Below are 12,644 nucleotides of genomic sequence, written 5' to 3' on the forward strand. Positions count from 1 at the left end.
CATGCATAAGTGGGTGGGCTGAATGTGTGAACAGATCAGAGTGGACACCAGTAGACTGTCCCGTGAAAATTAGCCAATGCGCATACAGCTGAACAGGAGTCTGTATGTTGAATTCGTGCTTCCTTGAAGAACGCTTTTCCGAACCCTCTGGGAGCTGCAACACACAATGCATATGCCAGGGATAGAAGGGAGTGCATGGGTCAGCTGCAGGAAGAGGGAGAACCAGTTGCCTGCTGCTGGACTTGGTTGCCCTTTCGTTCATCTGTTGTCCTGCCCCCGCTTCCTCTCTGCCGCCCCTTCATGTTAACACTCCTACTCTACTCTGCTGCCTAGTGTAATGCCCAAACTGCTTCCATGCACCTGTATTCTTGTGGGTTGTCTTAGCACTGGTGACTTACACAAGCCCCTTTTTGTTCTCACAAACAGTTCCGAAAGTGTGAAACAGAGAAGTGACGTCTTTTACCTCCAGCCAGAGCGTTCGTGTGTCCCCAATAGCCCCATGTGGTATTCCACTATGCCAATAGATCCTGGGACTTTGGACATCATGTTAACGCGTATCCTTATGGTAAGGGAGGTGCACGAAGAACTTGCCAAAGTCAAACCAGAGGACTCTGATCCTGAGCTTTCAGACTAAAGTTGGGCAAAGGGGGAGCTATCTCTTTTTTTGTTTTTTGTTTGTTTTTTGTTTCCTTCCCTTCCCAACACACCTTGCAAAAGCACCAAACTGTGAATGCATCCAGCCTTTGGAAAATACTCTCTCTCTCGTGTCATACCCACCCTCAGAAGGCACAGCGTGAACTGCAACAGTTTGCAAAACAAGAATTGAAGGAAACAAAGTGACAGGAGCTGCAAGAAAAGGGAGCGCTCAGTGGCTGCGACTGATCCTGACAACACTCAGAATGGACTCGAGACCCATTTCTTCACCCTCCTTTGCAAGGTGGTGCTTGTAGTGGGATAAAGACCAATTATGAATTTTTTTGAAAGAAACCTGTTGCGTACATTTTTCCCTCCTAACCATGGAAGCCAAGAAGCTAGATTAAACCCCTGGGTGCTTTTGCATTGTAGCTGCTGCCCACATTTATGTGGGGTTTCCTAACACTTGCCATAGGATGCAGAGCAGAACGTAGTTAGGTGGAAACAAATGGAAATGCCATCTGTAACATACACACCAGTTCCCCTTCCTTGCCCTTTCCCCTTTTATACTTAAAAAAAAAAACACCTCAGATTGGACATTCAGTAAGTCTGTTTTAGCCAGAAGTTGGGGCAATGGACTCAGCCGTTGGACAGGAAAACTTGGTGGGATGCTGTGAAATTTCCTCTTGTTTGAAACACTGGCTCTGTTGGCATCCCTTACTGGGCAGCGGAGTGAGGCCAAAACTCCTTGCAAATTGCTTTGTGATGAAAAAGTAATTCCAGAGTGTCGGTGAATCCACACACCTGTGCCCTCCCAACACAGACAAACAGGGTTCGGCACAGGATCGCCCCTTCTTCTCCCCTTGCGCCCGCCCGCCCACCCCACCCACTAGATTGATATCAAATGCTAAGATGCCCAGAAATGGTTCCAGAGGAAATGTGTCTCCCTCCCCTTGTCTCTTCAGTTTCTTCTTAAATCTGTTGCGGTGGCGGCTTCTCCACTGTGTCTCTACTGTAATTCTTGTTTTTTCAATGTTCTGTAGGAATGAGCCTTTTGGAGCCTTAGACGATTATTATTAGTTTTTAATTTTCCCACCTTCATTAAAAAAACAAAACAAAAATGCCCAACTGCATCGTAATCCTTGGGTAGGGTCATTGGTCTGTTTGTTCATTTTGCCACTTTCATTCAAATAGCCATGCAAAAAATAAGGCCTGAATTTGAAAGAGAAGTTGGGTGCATCTGCCCTCTGCCCTCCCTCTCCAGAAGTGGTCCTTCTACTTTACCCAAAATGCAAGGTGCTTTCCCCTATCTAGGTCAAATCCTTCTCACCATGCGTCTCCAATTTAAGACTTTTTCTCAGTCTTGCAGGTCACTTTGAAAATCCACACTATTTTTTAAAAGCAGAAAAATTGTGTATCTTTTTATTGGCAGTTTTGTCCAGTCTTCAAATTTCTAAAATGGAATTCTGGCTTCTTTTTTTTAAACCTTCTGGTTGATCTCTCCAGTGCTGAACAAAACCTCCTTTGTGTGTGTGTGTTTGTGGTATTCTTTTTAACAGTAAGGAAGGTAACAACAATAAAACGAGAACGTAGTCTTCTCTCATTTTTGCTGTTGTGTACTTGATTGTCCTGTCCCCTGCCTGTAATGAAGTTCACTGGTGTATTTTTGAAATACAGAAAATTGTGTGAAATAAGTTTGTTTAACGCACCTACCCCCACATTTGATTTCTGTACAATCTGGTTTGCTCTTTCCTTCCCCTTCCCCATGTTTGTCATTGCTGATCAACGGTTGTTCATTTTAGTATCCTGAGGTAAACATTAGAAAGCAGAGGGGAGGAAAAAATTTTACTGGGCTATGATCTTTCCAGTAAAATCCCACTTTGAAGTACATTAATTTTTCTAGGTGTTTTAAAATACTAATTTACCTCCCACCCTCCCCCCCCCCCCCCCGCATAGCCGTATGAATAAGTAGTTGATAGCAGATCACTGTTATGGGTTTTGACAACAAATACATTTTTCTGGAACGTAAAAAAAGATAAACTCCCTCACTTTTTTTAAAATGAGCCCCCCCCCCCATTTCTCAACAGACACAATCCATTTACTGTGTGGCTCTGTAAAGAAACAAGGCAAGTGGTGTCTTGGTTGCATGCCAGTCTGCCCAGCGTCCTGCTCCTCTCTACTGAGAAGCCCACAGTAGGTGGGAAGTCCTCAGAAGTGCAGCTATTTATGTCGGTCAGAAACTGTTTTGTTTTTTTCCCACCCCATTAGAAACTGTGTGAATTTTCTTTCAGGGAATAATAAGCAGCAAGGGAAATAGCAAAACCATCTTGTTTGATTTCTTAAGAAAAAAATGATTTCCCCAGGTTTTCCCTTGATAGAAGTTAACCGAATAATTCCCTTAGAATAAAAATAGTATATTTGTATATGATGGATGAGTTCAAGTTTTCTTTCTGCTTCCGAAGCACCCTGGAAGAATCCCTGTTTTGTGTTGTAGAGGGTCTGGGGGGGGGGGGCTGGTTTACCACAGCTGGCAGGACAGGAGCGTGATTTTTCTGCACAAGCAGCGTCTTCCTCCACGACGAGCGATACAGACCCAGGACCTTCTTCGTGACCCAGGTCCGCTTTGGCCTGTGCAGGCAGAGGCTTCAGGTAAGTGTCTGCTCAGCACATGGAGACAGCCCCCTTTCTTTTCTGTTGGGGTCCAGTCCACTATGTCCAAAGCTGTGGCACCACATTTTCAAAGCTGGTGCCCTCCAGACAACTGGACTTGCCTTCACACAACAGCTGCAGGGTTGAACATGCTTGCATGTCAAGAGATTCCTTTCTAGCAAAGGCAATTGATACTCAAGTGTTCTGCTTCTGACTCGCTGTGGGCAGGCCAATAAGCACAGTTCCAAGTATCCTTTGGAAGGTTTGCCGTACTTATTTGTCCTAGCAGGTATTACGGAACACGTCTATATGCATGCATTTTGGAAAACAGAGTTGGCAGCTGTGCTGTCCTTAGTTGGCCCTTATGAGCTATTTTTAATCCTTTTGTTTTTGGTCCATCTGTAACCCCCAGCATCCCACCGTCACGGAGGGAAGATTGCTGATTCTTAGATGGTGTGACTGGGTAGTGGTCCCCACGCACTGCCCTGTGTGGGTAAATTCCAAAGTGAAGGCTGCCCTGTGGCAAATCTAGCTTCAGCTAGGTAGGCGAAACCAAGGCTGCCATCTGGCATGACAGAAAGCTGGAAAAATACCCTGGCCCCAGGCAGACCAAAACCACATAGCTGGGAAGTTGGATTTGGTGTTTTTCCCCAAGACTGGCAACATGGAGCCTCCTCTGGCCCTTTCTCCCCCTACCTCCTAAAGCCACTGCTGAAATTTGGTGGGACAGCAGCACGAGAGGAGAAAAAACATGGGTTTTCAAAGTCCCACCCACAGTTTGCTGTCAAAATGCACTGGAGACACAAGGACATCATTTTAAAACAAAACTAGTAAAACCCAAAATACGGCTAGCCAAACTGGTTGTTTTTCCTAGCTGCTGCCAAATTTCAGCAACATGGCAAGGGCACGAATGTGTTTGGAAATGGCCACGTTTTAGGGGACTGCAAGTTGAGCTGGTGCAAAAGATCTCCCTCTGGCCGTATTTGGAGGGCAGAATTCCCCTGCTTCTCCCATGCTGCTGCCAGAACCACTGAACTATGTAAGCAAAATAATTTCTCATGAACACTGCCTTTTGAAAATGGCCTTAAGTTGCTTGCTGGAGGTAGGAAGGGTCTAGGTGAAGGTTCAAGATGGGGGCTGGCTCTCTAGTGGGTGCGCACCAGCTCTGTCCCTCGTGTCCTGAAGGAGCGCTGCTTCTGCTAATGCAAGTTTCGTTGGCTCATCTGCAGAGTGAGCAGCTGTGGGGGTGGCAGTCCAGAGGCAAGACCTATGCAGTCCTTGGGGCTTAGGTGCACATACAGAAAACAACTGAGACCCCCATAAACTGAGAAAAGCACTTAAGACGACTTCTGCCAACCTCTTGGCTTGAGACAGCACCACAACTACCTAGAATTCAGCATGGTGCCTAAGGGTGAAACGGTACTTCCACAATTATGCTAACCATTTTACAGATGATTTTCCCCTGGTGTCTTGTAAAAAAAAGATTGAACAATGATTGACCATGTTTGAACCATACCCTGTGCATCATCATAGGTTATTTAACCCACAATGCCACCCCACAGGCATTGTGTTGCCTATTCAGCACCTTATGTTTGCAAACCCAACAAATGGGTTTTATCAGCGATAAACAAGTCACACAAATACTGTTTAAAGCTTAGTGAGGGTGGTGTAACTCACACCAAATTCACCCAGCTGGAGGGTGGCTGCCCATGCCATGACTTCTCGGGCACTACCCTGTTGTGTGAACAACCTTGGTATTTCATGCACACTTGGCAATAAAAAGATTTGCAATTTGTTAGCCACAAGTGCAGGAGGCATGTTACTGTTGTCTCTGCCCTGGCATGAGCAGTAGCCAAACAATGCGGGGTGGAAAAGGCTTTTTTCTGCAGAAAAATGGTCTCCATGCACAAAGTAGGCAGAATGGAGCCCTGAAGGAAAAAGCAACTTCCCTTTCATCATGTTTTATAAGAATGTGAACAGGTGCTGGTGTGGGCTTTCAGGGTCACCTCCTTCCAAAATCCATCTATGGGCACACCCAGGGGAAACTCAGGTCTATCCTTCATCCCCATGACCACCCAGTTACTGTGTGCTGGTGTAAATTTGTTCCCTCTGTTGGGAAGAATTTGTTATAAGGAATATTCGCATGCAAATCAATAGTTTAAGCAGGTTATTTTGTGGCAAGCTAGAGGGTATAAGGTATCAGAGGAGAGCGTCTTTGTTCCTGTACTTCCATGCCAGTTCACACCAGTATCCCGTTCACCTTGTGAAAGTGAAGTAAGAGTAGCTTCAGTCTTTCGGTTGAGATACCATGGCGCCCACCAGTGCTCCTCCGGCTGCCATTGCAGTTTTGGCTGCAGCCGACAGCCCCACAGCACCTGGGATGAAGAGAAGCGACAGGTGATCCTCTCCAAGATGCAAAGCCCCTGCACTATTAACATGCCAGGTCTAGAGACGGAGACCTACCGATGGACTGCAGAATGGAAACGACACTGCCAGATGCCACGGCTCCGCCGTTGGCAATTGCGGTAGCTGACATCATGCTGGTAGCCACCGATCCAGCAGCAATGCCAGCTGAGGTGAAGCCCAGGGCTCCAGTGATTACCGGGATACCAACAGTGGCCAGCCCTATATAACAAGAAAAGCCGTGTTAGCTGCGTGCTGCTGTTGCAAACTTGAGCGGAAAGGCCTGAATCGAGTGCTAACAACGGGCTGCTCTTCTTCCTGGTCTCTGTGCATCACCCGTGCAAGCTTTGCCTCAGCGGCGCAAGGTGCAGTGGGAGGAACTGCTGCAGCCTCAGATCACCGAGTGGACAGGAGCCCCCACCCCATCCAGGCCCTGGGATTTCGGGGCTGGGCCTCCCGTCCAGGCCCTCAGCGCCTTTTCGACCACTTGCATCAGCTGGACCAGACTGCTTTGCAAGTACTACTTTTGCTCCTCTCATTTCCCCTCCTGACACAAATACGTTCCTCTCTCTTTCCCTGTTTCTTACTTCCATATATGTTCCTCCCTGAAATCAATCCCTGCTCCGTGAGTTTTTCTGCTCCGCCCTCCCCCTTTCGCCACTGCCTTTTGTTGCCGCCTGTGTGCTTCCCCACCGTGGCCCCTGACCACGCCGTCTGTGGCTGCGCCTCTGAGCCATGTGCTTGCCCACAGCAGGCAGCCGTTCTCCGTGCCGCCTCTGTCATGGCCGGGGCATGTAGTCGAGACCTGCCCGCAGCGCAGGCATTTCACAAATAGACTCGCCAGCAGCGGGAAGACCAGCTTCGATCTGCCCTATGGCAGCACGCCTTCGACTTGCAGAGTCTGATGGGGCCCCATCCCGCTGGCTGGGGGCCGCATAGGGCCGGGAAGCGGCCCAAGAGGGCTGCTGCTCTGGCCAAGGGAGCATCTGCAGGGGACAGGGCTGCCTCCAAGAAAGGGCACTGCCCCAGCCTGCAGCAGCCACCCACCCACTTTATCCTGGGAGCCGGAAGGGGTGGAGGAGCTCCCACCCACTGCGTGACGCCAGGCTACAGAGGTCTCTCTTCTGTTCGAGGCCTTGTGCTGCCGCACCCGATGACCACGCGAAGCACGACACTCACAGGTGAGCCACCTGTCTGTCACCTGGATGGGAGCATTAGCAGGCTGTCCTTGTCCCAAAGGCGTATGTGCTTAGACCTCCCTGAAGTGGCTGTTGCGTTTGTTGAAATTAAGGCAGCGCTACCCTCTGCTTTGGCCTGCACTGCCAAGGAGGGAGTCAGCTTGGCAAGCTGCAGTTGCCACAGAATTTCTCCCTACATGCAAACTGATCAAGGCAGTGAAAATCCAGGAACGGTCCAGCTCGTGATCTCAGGACGACCTTTATTCCAAGGCTATGGGAGGCCAGAATTAGAAACTTACCCAAGCCAGCAGCTGCTCCAACTAGGATATCTAAAGAAAAAAGGGACTTTGTTAGTGAAATGGTTGAGATCTTGGCACCTAGCACATACCAAAAAGTCCCAGCAGAATAGAGCCAGCTGTGACCCCAAGAGCGGGGAAAGCCATGGGAGACCTCATGGCTGGCTGTGAAGCTTGTTCCCCACGCTTCATTCTGATACCCAAGAGCAGGGCCTTGGCAACTTTTGTCTCTCCAGCTGATGCCGGACTCCCAACTCCCATTATTCCTCATTGCCAGCTAGGGCTGCTGGAAGCTGCAGTCCCACAAAATCTAAAGGGCCACAATTCGCTTACACCTACCCAAAACAGTTTAACTTTTTCACAGACCCCTGAGTGGAAGAATGACCCTTTCTGAACTTCCACAGGGTGGCTGTATAGAAGACCTCTATCTAGTCGTCGGACTCTCTGATGAGTCCACATTGGAAGCAAGTAGATGCTCCAACTTCTGCCCACTGAATGGAAACAGAGAGTCGAGTGGCCTCCATCACACTAGAGAAATAAAAAATTGAGACTTGCAGCTCTGGGAAGATCCATCTTGGGCTTCCTTAGATTGCTGAGGCTGCCCCCAGGTGCTACATCATCTTCTTAAGCCTAGAGGGTTGAGCTACAAACCAGGGCAAAACACTTCCCTGATTCTGCAGACTTAAGTTTTTTAAGAGCTACTAGTTAAGTGTTCGGGCCCAAGCATTGCTTAGCTCCCAATTGCAGCTGTTAGGGGTGTAAATACCCTATTCCTTGCACATTCTTGCTTAGATGCGCAGTTTGACCCAATTAATTGCTGCCATAAGTCCATGTTGGAGGTACCATGAAGAATAACCTCTTTTCATGCAAACTGTACAGATGCTCTCTGGCTTGGTACAAGGGTAACTTTCTAACTTCCATACGGATGAGGAGATGGGCAGTGTTGGGATTCCTCCAGAGGGCAGTGCTTTTGGCATCCCTGTTCTGCCTCTCTATCAGGAAGCTGGTACAAGCTGTGTCATCACCACCACCCCCCTCCCCACACACACACACTGAATGGGGAGAGTCACCATCTCATGCTATGGGTAGGCTGTAAACCTGCCCCTTAAATCTGCATTAAAGCGCCCAACCAACGAAGGGTAGGGGATGACTGGAAAGAGAAATGGACACGCACTGAGGTGGCAGGGGACTCTCCCTGAAGGATCCTGATCCACATGCCACAAAGATACCAGCAGGCCAGGAGGCGAGAACTAGTAACCTGTCCTGGACCCAACTCATGTAGGGGACACAGCAAAGCCCCTTTATAGGGGAGGCCAGGAAGAAGAGAGGAGAAAAATGGCACTCACTCATCCTTTCGCTTCTGTTTGTCACCTTCTCAGTCTCTTTTTTCACCTCGTGAGCAGAGTCCTAGTTACACAACAAACACATCATTTCACAAAGCAGATCATGGCTCACAGAGGGCCTTGCATGCATAAGGAACCTCGGGGATATGCACCAGTGATCAGCGCCAGGGCAGAATTTTGGGAAACAATCTGGCCTTTCTCTGAGGGAAGGCAGGTTGCTTACCTGCAGCTGCCAACCTTTGAATAGTCATCTGTGCATTCACACAGGTGGGCTCTGCCACAGCAGCACAAGGCCTAGACTGGAGGAAACTTGGGAGGAACAGGCACACCTGCGTTCCTCCCGCTGGGAGTCCAGTTGGGACACCCTGTGACTGTGATGACGAACTGTCAGGCCCACCTCAGGGGGCTGGAGTTCTCCATCCAGTGGACTCCCTGTCTCTAAACCTCTCCCCTTGGCTTGTTGTTGCTCTTCTTTGTCCACACGGGTGGGTTGACTGGGCCGCTCAGCTGCCCTTCAACTAGCAGGCACAGAGCAGGGCCTTGGACTGCAGCTGGAGCTGGAGCTGAGTCCTTTTCAAGGACCGTCTCATCCTCAGAGCTCAAGCTGTCAGCCCTGCTGGGCTGGGCCAACTCCCTTTCAGGTGTCTCCTTCTCAAGATCCGAGCGACCCGTCCGGCCACAATGGCCAGCTTCTCGTGCGTGCCTGGGAATCTTGCCAGAACACGCATGCACAACAGGTGGGGATGCCGATCACTGTCGCGAGGTGCGACATCCGCGCGTGCCCAGAAAATGGTAAAAAGGCAATCTCGGACTAGCAAAGGTCCAGTTGTGATTTGTAAAAATGCTGGTGTATGAAATAAAACAAGAAAAAAAACCCTCTTTTTTTTAGAAACCAAAGGAACGTGAGAGAACAGAACGCAAGGGGAAAAGTGTGGGAAGGTTAGAAGCAAAACGACTTGCAGATTGATTCCAAATCAGTGCAGTTGGACGTGCGCTCAGAAAGCTGAGGGACCGGGCAGGAGCCCCACCCTTCTTATCCTGGGGCCTGGCAGGGGTTGGGGGCTCCCACCCACTCCGAGATGCTAAGCTATAGAAGTTTCCTCTGATCTGGGCCTTGCACTGTGGCAGCAAAGTCCACCTGTGTGATACAGATACCACGACGAAGGATGAGTTCATGGAAGGCACTGCTATGGGAACTGGCCCTGGCCACAAATCTTTTCGGCCAAGAAGATGGCTTTAAATCTAGATGGCCGGAGTCATGGAAGTCGAGGCTGCCCATGGCTACTAGCCATGTTGACTGTGGGCTCCCTCCTGCACCAGAGGGGGCATGCCTGTGGTGCCAGTTGCTGAGGAGCTTGGGCAGGCCAAGGTCTTGCACCCATCCAGCCGGAGTGATCCTGTGAACTGTGAGCAGCCTTCAGTAAGGTTTATTACATATGACTCCACATCTGGAGGCCCAAAACGATAGTTCAGCTTCGAATTTCATCCTATGTGTGATGGAGAGCTCCATGCACCACCAGCAGCTGTTCCAGGCTCCTGTTCCATTTTTCCTTACTCAATGGATTTTCTGTAGTATGAAAAGCTCCCATGTGAGGCTTTGCTTCTGCAAGCACCATTTTTGCAGTGGTCCAGGAGCCACGGCTTTCTACGTCTTCCATCTAGGGCCCCTCCATCTGGAAGCATCCAGAAGATACCAAGAAAACATGGGAGGGGTTCGAGGGCCCCTCTCCTTTTCTCTAGTTGTTGCTAAACAATGCAGGCCCCACCCCCAGTTCTGGCTCCTTAGGGGAAATAATCACCAAGCCATCTCGATGTAAGCCAGTAGAGAATAGTCACAGCACTGTTGCCAATGGCAGCGCCCCAAAACACCCCAAAAGTAGTTGGCCAGAGGAAGGCCCCAAGAAGAGTTAGTCAGAGGGAGGCCATGTAGTAAAAACACCACAGTTATACTGTCCCAGGAGGGAGGGAAGGATAAAAACAAAATGAACTTCGTGTAACCCACAGCTGACAGGCTAGCCTGACCTCGAATACAGTAATCAAAGGGACAGTGGAAACTGGTTCTAGCCGCCATGAAAGTCGCAAAAGTGCAGGGAGAAAGAACATGGCAAGCCTGTGTGAATCTTGAGCAGATAAGAAATAAACATGGGAAATGTTTGGTCCTTGACAGAAGAAAGGACTCTTTAGAAACATAGAAACTGAATGCGTCAGAAGGGGTCTCCCAGGCCATCTAGTCTGACTCCAGGTCTAGCCAGCTCCACTCACGACATGCCCACCATGTGCATGTCTAGCCTATTCTTGAACACCCGCATCGATGGGGCCTCAACCACCTCCTGTGGAAGCCCATTCCACACCCTCGGGGTCCTGACTGTCAGGAAGTGCTCCCTGGCATCCAAATGGAACCTTGGCTCCCTGAGCTTTGCTCCATTGGAGCATGTCCTGCCCTCCTCTGTAGGGGAGAACAGGTCTCTACCCACCTCCGTGTGACACCCCCTCACAAACCTGTATGTTGCCAATAGATCCCCTCGGAGTCTCCTCCAGGCTGAAGAGGCCCAGTTCCCTCAGTCTCGCCTCATATGGCATCCCCTGCAAACCGGCCACCAACCTTGTGGCCGTATGCTGCAGTGACTCCAACATGGCTATATCCTTCCTGTAATGGGCCCAAAACAGCACAATACTCCAGTTGTAGGCGCACCAGAGTCGTATAGAGTGGTAGTAATACCTCTCTCGATCTAGAAGCCACGCTTCTGGCTATGCAACCAAGGGTGGCATTCGCCTTCTTAACCACCGCATCACACTGCTGACTCATGTTTAGCCTGCAGTCAACCAGAACCCCAAGGTCCCTTTCACAAGTGCTGCTCTCCAGCCACTTGTCTGCTAACCTGTACTTATGACACCCATTCCTATGCCCCAAGTGCAAGACCTTGCACTTATCCACATGGAACGCCATCCTGTTGTCTCCTGTCCACCTCCATGGGCTGTCCAGATCCTTCTGGATCCGGAGTACCTGCTCCTCAGTTGTGGACACTGCCCCCGTTTTAGCATTTTCTGCGAATTTGATCAGCAGACTGTTCACCCCTTCTTCCATGTCCTTGATGAAAAGACTGAGCAGTCAACCATGCCCTAATCCATCGGACAGTGCACTGCTCTGCTGGCCCCGCCCCTCTGCTCCCTCCTGGCCCCTCTGGCCCCGCCTCCCTTCCTCTCCCTGGTCCCCCCCCCCCCCCCCCCGCCCCCCCCCCCCTTCCCCCCCCCCCCCCCCCCCCCCCCCGCGCCCAGCTCCTACCTTGCCTTCGCCAGTTCTCTGGCCACCCTCTGCTGCTTTGAAGCTAACAGCGGGGGATGTGGGGCTTCATTGATGTATCGATACATTAGTTGTGTATTAGGTGACCTAACTGGTTATCTAGGGTAGAAAACGCATATACCAGGGTGCAACTGTCGAGACACTGCTTTGGGCGGAACAGTCCCTTTCGTCTTCCTTTATTCTATAGTGCACTAGAATGAAGCTGGTTTTGGCTCTAAGTCTCATATCGCAGGCTCCCTCTGGCTCAGGTCTGGGGTCCACCAAGGTTTGCCCTAGCGGTTGACTGGCTGAGTTCGGTAACACCCTCATTCCTTCTATATTCTTCTCTCTTCGAAGAATAACTGAACTTTGGCCGACCGTTCGAAAAGGCTATCTACTGACAGCTTGTCCCGTTTCGTATTTTAAACGCAACACGCCGCGGCAGCATCCTAAGGCAGGAACAAGACGGCATCTGCTTCCGCGGCCGGGCCTCACCCCCGCCTGCGCTTTTAGCCGGGGAAAGGCGTCCTGGCGGCAGCCACGGCCGAGAGCAAAAGGTAAGGCGGGTGGCGCCCGGATGAGCCCCTGCGCATGGCCCCCCTCGCCGCAGCGCTCCTGCTGCCTCCCCGCCGCAGCCTTCCCCGCGCGGCCGCTCCCACCATCCCCTCGCAGCGCCCGCCGCGGCTCCTACCTCGGGTCCCCTCCGGGAAGATGCGCCTGCCTGCGCCGCGCCAGCACGCACTCTGGTCGCGAGGGGAAGGGCGGGCGCCTCTGCGGGGCGGGCCGGGCGGGGGCTCAGCCCGTCCCGCCAATGCCCGCGAAGGACCCGGCCGGCCCGTTTCGCTTCCCCCGAGGGTGCGCA

At 50.9% G+C, this 12,644-nt stretch overlaps 2 protein-coding genes across 7 annotated transcripts in view; one reads left to right on the forward strand and one right to left on the reverse strand.

The window, feature by feature from the left end:
• The window catches only part of ZMYM4 (zinc finger MYM-type containing 4), a 63,807-nt gene extending 61,462 nt beyond the window's left edge, over positions 1–2,345 (forward strand). For 4 of the 5 annotated variants that reach the window (XM_044424797.1, XM_044424800.1, XM_044424798.1 and 1 more), the window contains one exon: positions 427–2,345. In XM_044424797.1, the coding sequence (XP_044280732.1) occupies positions 427–634 (208 nt within the window). In that variant the 3' untranslated portion in view covers positions 635–2,345. The remainder of the gene's footprint in view (positions 1–426) is intronic. The other variant, XR_006414192.1, reaches the window with a different exon arrangement.
• A 3,091-nt stretch (positions 2,346–5,436) lies between these two features.
• On the reverse strand, positions 5,437–12,644 carry LOC123020709 (interferon alpha-inducible protein 27-like protein 2A). Of its 2 annotated transcripts, none has more exons than XM_044424802.1 (5): positions 12,474–12,644; positions 8,506–8,566; positions 7,163–7,192; positions 5,746–5,907; positions 5,437–5,657 (listed from the first exon to the last, which is right to left on the reverse strand). In XM_044424802.1, exons 2-5 carry the CDS (start codon positions 8,507–8,509, stop codon positions 5,569–5,571), a joined length of 285 nt encoding a protein of 94 aa, XP_044280737.1. In that variant the 5' UTR covers positions 8,510–8,566; positions 12,474–12,644; the 3' UTR covers positions 5,437–5,568. The 2 variants fall into 2 exon arrangements, with proteins under 2 accessions (XP_044280737.1, XP_044280738.1); XM_044424803.1 differs by lacking the exon at positions 12,474–12,644 and adding an exon at positions 11,002–11,031.

Source organism: Varanus komodoensis, unplaced genomic scaffold, assembly GCF_004798865.1.
Source record: "Varanus komodoensis strain SLA01 unplaced genomic scaffold, ASM479886v1 scaffold15, whole genome shotgun sequence".
Classification (NCBI taxonomy): Eukaryota; Metazoa; Chordata; class Lepidosauria; order Squamata; family Varanidae; genus Varanus; species Varanus komodoensis.